Raw genomic sequence first — 10,293 nt, 5'->3', positions numbered from 1 at the left:
ATGTATCTTTGCATTGTATGGATCATTCTTAACTTTGCAGGTAAGATGCATGACTTTCACATGGAGTAAAATCATTATGCCTACCCCAAAATCAAATATAAATAAATAGTGTTAAATGTGTTACAGCAATACTCTTTTCATGTTTCAGGTGATGCTAGAGGAGAGGGGATAACGTCTCTCTCATCTGCTGAATTTGCTGTTAGTGGCGACTCTGTCACCCTGTCCTGTAATTATGCTGGATCTTATAACATTGATGCTCTCCTGTGGTATCGTCAGTCCTTCAGCTCCACACCAGAGTTTTTGTTTCTCATTAATGAAGGCAACTTTCAACAAACCGCTGATCCTCCAATACAAGGAGTATCTGCTAAAATAAATGATGAGAAAAACCAAGTGTCTCTGGAGATCTCATCTGTTAAAGCATCAGATTCTGCTCAGTATTACTGTGCATTGAAGCCCACAGTGACAGGAAACACAACAACACTGTACAAAAAAAAACATGAGATAAATAAACAACCAAGCAAACTTACTAACTGATGAATGCACAAACTGTATAATTTAAAAGTCTCTGTGTCTTTACTGTATGATATTGCCACTTACTCATCAAGACTCAAAAGAGAGGGACAATCTTTAAGGTGGAGCTTTAAGAGATCATGCAAAGAATAAAAGTCGACACAACCCCACAGAAGAGTCTCTCTGCTCCTACTCCAAAATTTCCTTCAATATTTTATTTCAGCTCCAGTCATAATGATTTTCTTCTTCCTCACAGTTTTGGTGCTTCTCACAGGTATTTGCATGTTATATCTTTATATGTTACAGTATTTGCTAAAGATCTCTATACATCTCGTACAAACTGAAAGTGTCCATAATGACTATTTATTTTTACCAGAAAATGTTTTGGCAAACACAATAACACCCCTCTCTGCTGAAAAACATGCCTTTGAAGGAGAAGTGGTTACTCTTTCTTGCAACTATGATGCAAGCAACATAAATAGTTTGCAGTGGTACAGGCAGTTTACAAACACTGCACCTGAATATATCTTGCAAACATTTGAGAATGTGGCTCCAAAGCAGATGGGTCGTCTTCTTGCTAAAGTTCATAAAGACAAAAAACAGCTGGACCTGGAGATCTCCAAAACTGAAGTGACAGACTCTGGGATTTACTACTGTGCACTGGTGCCCACAGTAACAGGAAACACCTCTACACTCTACAAAAACATCATATGATGTTCACCTTAAATTACATTTAACAGTCTTAACTTGTTTTTGGCTTGACAGTTACATGACACAATAAAGACATAAAATCGCAACTTATGACCCCTTTAAGCCCTGCATAAACTGACACCAAAGTATATTTTGATGCTTCTAAATGTTAATTGCTCACATAGATCTCTGCAGTCACAAAACCAGCTACTCATTGAATTTCTTTGGACATTTAAAAGGCAAAGAAGATTGTGCCTTCTGACACAAAGTTGTAGAAAGGTTAACTCATCTTATTGCATAAGGAGACCTTTGCTACTTTTTAAAGAATGAAATAAGCTTGGATTAGAATTTTTTCTTTCCTTCTTCCCTTTTGCAATTTATTGTTATTTTACAAGAGTTTGGTACACTCTGTTGTTTTTAATGTGCTTTATATTTGGATTTGATTTAAATAGTGGTCAATTTCATTGGCATATTTGTTTTAAATTAACATTTTTATCCTTCCGCGAAACGTTGCACAGATGCATACAATGATCGTAATACCTTATTAAGATCCTCTGCTTCATACTTGTCTGTCTCCATTTTTTTCTCTAGCTGTCATTTTTTTCTCTTTCTTTAGCTGTCATGCTCTATTTTGTCAAGTTCAGTCTCAGTAAGCTCTCTGTGTCTTGTCGTGGTTGTCGAGTGTTTGTCACAAGATGGCGCCAAACAGACAGTAATCTTTATTGATCTTTATTGGCGCGGAGCGATTTTACTCGTGCAAGTAGTTCCGGCTATGCGTTATTATTTTGGAGCGGTTATTATTTGAAAAGAACGAACCTGCAAATGTCTCAACTGACCAATCAGAATCAAGCATTCCAGAGAGCCGTGTAATAAATATTTATACTGTATATGTGTTATTTTACAAATGCATTTTAGAAACACATTTTCACTACTTTAATGTGCAATTTATTCTTTTTTCACATTTTTTAGATAAATGTATTGCACAAAAAATAACACCATTACAGGACACTACTGAAACTACTGAGGGGGATTCAGTCACTCTCTCATGCAAATATGAAGGCAATGTACAAAATTTACAGTGGTATCGACAATATCCCGGATCCAGACCTCAATTTCTGCTCCTTATCATGGAATCATCTAAAAAGAGTGTAATACCTGCAGATCCCCCTGTCCCCAGATTGGATGGTGAAGTAAATATGGCAGATAAACTTGTGTATCTGGAGATCTCATCTGTTAAAGTCACAGACTCTGCTCTGTATTACTGTGTACTGAGGCCCACAGTGACAGGAAACACAACAACACTGTACAAAAACCATCAGACAAAAAAGTGAACATCTGTCCATCAGTCAGCAGCATCATATTTGCAATTGTTTATATGCCTTATATATGTATTTTATGTATTACAGTATAAATCTAATGAAAGACAGACAGACAGACAGACAGTCAGTCATAATTGCAAATAGTCCAGAAAAATGAACAGAAAACCATGGCTCACAAAATAGCCCTTTTCAATGAACACATAACAATGCTTACAGCATAATATTTTAAAATGAAAGGAACATCCCAAATGTGCATATCACAATGAGCACATCGCAATGGTTTGCAATACGTGAATATATATATTACTTTAAAAACAATTTAAAGCATTATTGTGTGACATATCAAATATTGCATAATGTAGAAAGTTATAGCATATCACATTATTCTTCAATATCGTTCAGCCTTTAATCTGTAACAGCTCACCACTGACTCAACCATTCAGTATGAGAAGCCTTAAGTGGGACTAGTTAAATATAAAGGTTAAACCCAAGATCATATCACTCATGATGTGTAAATATTTTTTACAAAATCAAACATGAACCATTAGTGTTTAATCCTGCAATTACACTGGCAATTACAACAGTGATGCTCTAATGTACTGCGGGCCACATTGACAAAAAACTCAACCCTGAACAAGATACAAAAAAGCAACAAGCAAGCAACCTGACAGAGGAATATAGTTATGTACAACTTACTTTTTTGTGGCAAATAGTTGTACTGCAGTATATTGCATTTGGATCTTAATTTGTTTTATGTTTTTCTATTTGTTTTCTATGAAAGAACATATAAATCTGTTGACAATAGCAGTGATCAAGACTCAGTGTCAGAAGGTGGAGCTTTGTGAAAATAGAAGAGCAGAGCAGAGTTGACAAAACCTCACACATGAGTCTCTGCTACTAAATCATTTTATTTGAGCTTCACGATGTTCTTTTACCTCACAGTTTTGTCTCTTCTTATAGGTATTATCTTTTGGAATTAACATACATTAATAAAATTATATTAATAAACAGAAATACTGAAGGTGAACATAATGACTATTCTTTCATATTTTTTCCAGATAATGTTTTGGCAAACACAATAACACGCCTCTCTGCTGAAAAACATACATTTGAAGGAGAAGTGGTTACTCTTTCTTGCAAATATACAGGAAGCAGCATATATAGTTTGCAGTGGTACAAGCAGTTTCCCAACACTTCACCTGAATTTATCTTACAAACTTCTGAGCATGCAGCTCCAGAGCAGAAGGGACGTTATCTTGCTAAAGCTCATACAGATCAAAATCTGCTGGACCTGGAGATCTCCAAAACTGAAGTGACAGACTCTGTGATTTACTACTGTGCACTGGTGCCCACAGTAACAGGAAACACCTCAACACTCTACAAAAACCCCAATTTTTTTTTTTTTTTTTTTTTTTTTTTTTTCGGTTGCTAAACGACAGTGACCACAACTGGAGCTACATGTGCAAAACCTTAAGTCTGCACTACCAACAGGTACCTGAGCAAAACTGTTCATATCACCTGCAAAACTCACTCCAAGCAACACAACTCTTAACACATGGCTTAAAACAGCTCAGTGCAGCCAAGCACTATGCACAACCCTCACTGAGATAACACACACTGTCACTCAGAACACACTGAGAGTAAAAACACGAGCAGCAAACACAAATACAGAAAATACAAACTTTTTATCTTTAGAGTTTGAACAATTTCAGTGACTTCATACAAAGTAATATTTTCTTCAAATAATGATTGATTTATTGATTGATTTATCACATGATTTATTGAGATTTTTAGAATATAACAATTCTTTAAGGTAAATGAAAATTAGCAGTTTGCTTTAAAAGTCTGTAGCAATTTACGGAATTACAGTACATCGTGTGTGCGTGCGTGCGCGTGTGTGTGTGTGTGTGTGATATACAGTAAAAGAAATGGACACAGCGACCCCATTGGATTCAACGGAGACAAGCGAAGTCAATTAGAAGCACTCACTTCCTCGGGGTCGAGCGTACTGCGCAGACTCAAACTGAGCTTAATGACGTAGATGTCACGTGAGCAACCTATCTGACAATTGTAAGTATTTTAATAGTCGTGCCACGAGAAATCTGAATCACCCACCGAATCTTGCAGAGACGCCGAGCGTGAACAGGAGCAGATTTTGGTAAGTATTCTGATTAATAATCTCCCTTGACTTTATGCCCCCATGTCCACCCGATTGCCTCATAAACAAGATAAAAGATTGCCTGCGAGCTTCTCTCCCAGTCCATACGGTAATTTCTTTACTGTGCGACAGAGAGTCGCAGGTTATGACGCAATAGTTTGCCTGTTTTTACAAAAACTGCTTCTACTGGGCCAAAACGTAAGATACATTGTAATGGCGTCTTTAATACATTGTCATGTTTCTTTAGAAATAATTAATGGACAAATGGAGAATTTAAACCCCTCAGATGTAAAGTTATTCGCTGTCAAAGTGACGCCAAAATGAATGGGTGTCAATGGGATGCTAACAGCATGTGGGAGGTTCGCTAAGCAATGGTGGCACCCGGGGAAGCTTCAATAAAATATGAAACCCTGCCCCCCTGGTGTGTGTGTGTGTGTGTGTGTGTGTGTGTGTGTGTGTGCGTGCGTGCGTGCGTGCGTGCGTGTGTGTGTGTGCGTGTGCATGTGTGTATAGGTGGGTGGAGCTTGACAGACATTTATCTCTTGCTGCTTTTACTCTTTTCCAGGAGTGCAAGCATGATTTCTTATTGTTATCTACTTGTGCTATTAACCTTTCTCGGTAAGTAGGATTAAGTAACATCACATAACATAACTTGTATGGTATTCTACCAAAAATATTTTATATAAGAGCTATAATAATATTTTGTAAGACTGATGAAGAAGACTAATTTCTTAATCATTATTGAATGTATTTCATTATTTATTTACAGATAAATCTTTTGGCCAGTCAATCACACAATTGCAGAATGAAACACGTGCCACTGAAGGAGAAACAGTCATTCTCTCATGCAAATATGATACCCAAGTAAGCAATTTACAGTGGTATCGACAATATCATGGATCCAGACCTGAATATCTGCTTCTTGTTTATGAGTCAAACAGTGTAATACATGCAGATTCTTGTTTCCTAAGACTGAACGCTACAGTCAACAAGATGAAGAAGCAGGTGGATCTGAAGATCTCCTCAGTTAAAGTCACAGACTCTGCTCTGTATTACTGTGCACTGACGCCCACAGTGACAGGAAACACAACAACACTATTCACCTTATTTTCCACGACAACAAGGGCGGCGCCATTGCGCTGATTTTGTCAACGTACTTCCGGGTGCATATGATGAGCAGCTGAGGCAGTGGCTGAAGGCGACGCGTTAAACTTAAAAAGCTCATTCAAGCGCTTTTATGTTTGTTTCTTACCAATTTTAATGGACGGGGAGCCGACTGAGGAACACCCTAATCCCAAGTAATGGTTCGACTACGATGTTCCCGTAACTTTAAACCACGCCGGTTGTTGAAAAGGTGGCCAGTGTCAGGTAAGCTGTCTTAGCTTAATGTGCTCTTTCGCCTAACGTTAGATTTGTGATGTCCGTTCTACGAATAAACTTAAGATCAGTAACGTTAGTTTATAAAATGCAATTATTTTGAATGATTTTCATTGCCCACCTGTATTTTTATATTTAAGATAAGACAGCAATATATTATAGTACATTACATTCTTACAGTAGCTCACGTGATTCATACAAGTTACAGAGATTTCAGATGCTAGAATGTCAGTTAATTTCTCATTCAGATATTGATAATGACCTATTAAACGACATATTATTTAACACTGAAGTTAGAGGTTGTGTGTATAATGTTACTGTCTCTTTTTAATGCATCTCTCTCTCACACACTGTTCTGTTTAAGTATGGATGTCATTTATAAATTAATTCTCATGATGCAAGTTTCTTTTAAATACTAACATAAAAATGTTTATGGTTAAATTATTTTCACAGATGCATTGATGTTTAGTGATGCAGTGGACAACTGTGAGGATGATATACAATCAACGTGTTCCTAAACTGTGATGCAGAAACACAATGGGAGGATCAATCCATCTCTGAACACAACTACACTTTAAAATCACAACTCAACCTGAAGCAACCTACATCTGATATGGGAAAAAAACCTTGCGGTTTCCTGGACAGGGCTTATGCTGGTCCCAGGCTAAAATGCTTATTTGAGCTACAATAATTTAAAAACACCTTGTACTGACATACCTCAACATATATGAGTGCCATTGTTTTGTCACAAGATGTGGTTTGTTTGTAAAAACTAAAATGTCCTAATATAATTAAGGCCTAGTCCTGTAAACCCTGTCCGAGAAACTGCTTCAATGCTTCTGCTTCATCTGTTGAGCTGGCACAAATGTACAAATCTCTGCTGAGAAACAACCATCTTTGTCAGCTTTACACAGGGTTGATATTGCATGCATTACATTCAGTCGCTAAGCACATCACCAGTACATACACCAACAGCTTCCAGATAAACACTTGTGATCAGCTCCTGATGACTCTGATAAAGCTGTGTCTTAATTCATTGCAGTGTGGTCTTGCTGAAAAGTTAGTTGTTTCTTAGTCCATAGTTATTTTTATAAACCTTTACAATTTGACCTGATTTTACCTGTTGTAAAGTTACATTAAACCTTCATACAGTTTGTTATCAGATGTCATGCAGTGATATTAAACATTTACAATGTGATCTGTTGTGCATTTATATTAAACCTTTATAATGTGATCAGATATTACCTGCCATGCAGTTATATTAAACCTTTACAATGTGATCAGATGTTGTGCAGTTATATTAAACATTTACAATGTGATCAGATGTTACCAGTCATGCATTTATATAAACCCTTTACAATGTGATCAGATATTGTGCAGTTATATTAAATCTTTACAATGTGATCAGATATTGTGCAGTTATATTAAATCTTTACAATGTGATCAGATGTTACCTGTCATGCAGTTTTATAAACCTTTACAGTGTGATCAGATATTATCTGTAAGGAATCTCTTAAACCATATGTGAGCTTTGTAGATTCCACTTAAAAGAATTTAAGTCTCCTGATTTGAAGGAATAAGTGTTGGCAAGTTTGCAAATGAATTTTATCATGGAACCACATAAAAACGAAATAGATATTGGACTGGCTAAGGTGCACATTTGCTTTAAAAAAGACGAAATCACTGTGTAAATATTGGTAAGCATAATTACTTTAATAATGCTGCTCCATCAACTCCTTCTGACAGGACGAGGTAATAAAATATGTCTCATAGGTTACTTGCCGCGGCCGCTTCATATCGTCTAACCACGAGATGATTGATGGGACATTATAAGACTATCCGAGCGTCAAATGAAGTTTTCTCCGTGCTCCTAATTTAAAACATTTACAGCAGTTGCGATATTTGTCATTTCGCTAAAGTTATAGTGAACTACAAACAATCTTCTAACCACCAAACTAGCTACCTAATGCACTGTGCCATATTAGCAGCGGAAGTCGGTTGACAAAATGCGGAAGAGCGAAGAATCGAAAAGGGGCGTGGCGGAATAAGGTGAATAAGGTAAGTAGTGATGACATGAAGAGGTTAAAAAGGTTTCATCAGATCTTTGTCAGACATGATAATGCAGCCCCGATTGCTTTCCCTGTTGATAGAGAAATAAGCCACAGACTAGTAGAGGGCGATTTATAGTCGTGCGTAGGTCCTCCGGCGTAGGCTATCCGTAGCCTGTGCGTAGCTCTGCGTAGCCTGACGCGCACCTCACAAAATTTCTAACAGCACGTCGGCTCTACGCGGACCGTAAGCGATGTGATTGGTCCACCAAAACCCCTCCCGTCAGGTAAAAAAACTGCGTCATAGGTATTTCCGTTTGAGACGGTGAAAACAAAGATGAACCAAGTTGAGGAGTGATTTAACTCAAACTGAAACATAAGTCGCTGTTTATTTACTTCCATCATTGCTGGTCTTCTCAAATTATACACAACAAGTTGCTATTTCTTCGTTTGTGGGTTAACTTGCTAAGCTTCTTCTTCTGTGACGACTTCTGCTGCTACTGTGGTTACACGCGTGATTACTGCCAACCAGCGGTTTCACGTGTCTTTGCACGTCGACGCGGACGGCGACGCACAAGTATAAATGAAAACCGACGCGGAACCTACGTCGTCGCTGCTACGCCGTAGGACCTACGCACGACTATAAATCGCCCTTAAAGTCTGTGGCTTATTTCTCTATCAACAGGGAAAGCAATCGGGGCTGCATGGGGTGACGCAGGGGGACATAGTCCAGAGAGTTTATTTCAAACGATCCTCGGTTATGAGTTGTTGTTTTTTATTCCAACTATTATTTGTAATGCATCATCAAGCTTGTCACATGAAACTTCACAGACACAGTGGCACTGTATGGCTTATGTATTGGATTCATTAGATTTTTCCTCTTTTTTTTTAATTTTCACCCTCTGCAAATTTTTCCTTAACCTGGAGAAAATGTATTGATAAATTGTTAATAGTTTGCGTGACTTTAATACTCAAGAAAACATACCTAGGAAACATAAAACACGTTTGTTTAGTGTATTTAGTATTTTCTGGTTCTTCTGGTCCACTCAGTATACACCTCTGGTTGTCACTAGTGAGACATCATCAGCCTATCACACTCCTACTTGAGCGATATTGCTTAAATATAACATATGTATAAACTTGCACATTTGCAATTGGTTATTTTGTATTGTGAAATTTTGTGTGTTTTGTCTTCATTTCCTTCTCTTAAGCTGCTGGAGGATTCACACAGAGTAAGAATGTCATCATATGGTGTAAAAAGTGTTTCATATACATATGACAATAAACTCTTAAATTTTGAATAAAAACATATGAATTATACAAATATTTAGCAGGTTGTTCTTTCACAACTGACTGATGTAAATGTATTATAGTGTCACAATTTACAGGTTTATATCTAATAACACAATGCAGCCTTTTCTGGCATATACAGTAGTAAGCTAATTCTTATAGGTTCAATCTATAACAGCTCAACATACGTTGACTAATGTACTTTTCAATTTATCACCACCTTCTTGTATATATTGTAAAATATGATAATGTGCACTAGAGGGCAGTGTTTACACAGAAAAGCTTGTGTTTCACTGAATCAAACCTTTCATAAGTGAGACTAGATATCTATGGATGTAAAACTGCTGATCAGAGATAATCAGTCATGATGTATCTTTGCATTGTATGGATCATTCTTAACTTTGCAGGTAAGATGCATGACTTTCACATGGAGTAAAATCATTATGCCTACCCCAAAATCAAATATAAATAAATAGTGTTAAATGTGTTACAGCAATACTCTTTTCATGTTTCAGGTGATGCTAGAGGAGAGGGGATAACGTCTCTCTCATCTGCTGAATTTGCTGTTAGTGGCGACTCTGTCACCCTGTCCTGTAATTATGCTGGATCTTATAACATTGATGCTCTCCTGTGGTATCGTCAGTCCTTCAGCTCCACACCAGAGTTTTTGTTTCTCATTAATGAAGGCAACTTTCAACAAACCGCTGATCCTTCAATACAAGGAGTATCTGCTAAAATAAATGATGAGAAAAACCAAGTGTCTCTGGAGATCTCATCTGTTAAAGCATCAGATTCTGCTCAGTATTACTGTGCATTGAAGCCCACAGTGACAGGAAACACAACAACACTGTACAAAAAAAAACATGAGATAAATAAACAACCAAGCAAACTTACTAACTGA

General features: G+C 37.2%; 1 protein-coding gene and 1 gene segment (V, D, J or C); both read left to right on the top strand.

Moving 5' to 3' along the window:
- Positions 1–5,820, top strand: LOC135767289 (uncharacterized). The gene is made up of 5 exons (XM_065276936.1): positions 1–40; positions 149–442; positions 2,170–2,503; positions 5,243–5,295; positions 5,447–5,820. Exons 1-5 carry the CDS (start codon positions 1–3, stop codon positions 5,818–5,820), a joined length of 1,095 nt encoding a protein of 364 aa, XP_065133008.1.
- A 3,939-nt stretch (positions 5,821–9,759) lies between these two features.
- LOC141282350 (T cell receptor delta variable 1-like) lies at positions 9,760–10,293 on the top strand. The segment is given in 2 exon segments: positions 9,760–9,799; positions 9,908–10,293. Coding segments are annotated over 2 exon segments (426 nt in total).

The sequence above is a fragment of the Paramisgurnus dabryanus genome, chromosome 6 (genome assembly GCF_030506205.2).
Source record: "Paramisgurnus dabryanus chromosome 6, PD_genome_1.1, whole genome shotgun sequence".
NCBI classification, from domain to species: domain Eukaryota; kingdom Metazoa; phylum Chordata; class Actinopteri; order Cypriniformes; family Cobitidae; genus Paramisgurnus; species Paramisgurnus dabryanus.
This window is presented reverse-complemented; position numbering and strand designations above follow the sequence as displayed.

Excerpts from the sequence above, each read along its gene's own strand:
- LOC135767289 (XM_065276936.1), top strand. The coding sequence starts at position 1 with ATGTATCTTTGCATTGTATGGATCATTCTTAACTTTGCAG. Across the intron at positions 41-148 it reads GATCATTCTTAACTTTGCAG|GTGATGCTAGAGGAGAGGGG; the intron begins GTAAGATGCATG and ends TTCATGTTTCAG. Across the intron at positions 2,504-5,242 it reads ACAGGAAACACAACAACACT|GAGTGCAAGCATGATTTCTT; the intron begins GTACAAAAACCA and ends ACTCTTTTCCAG.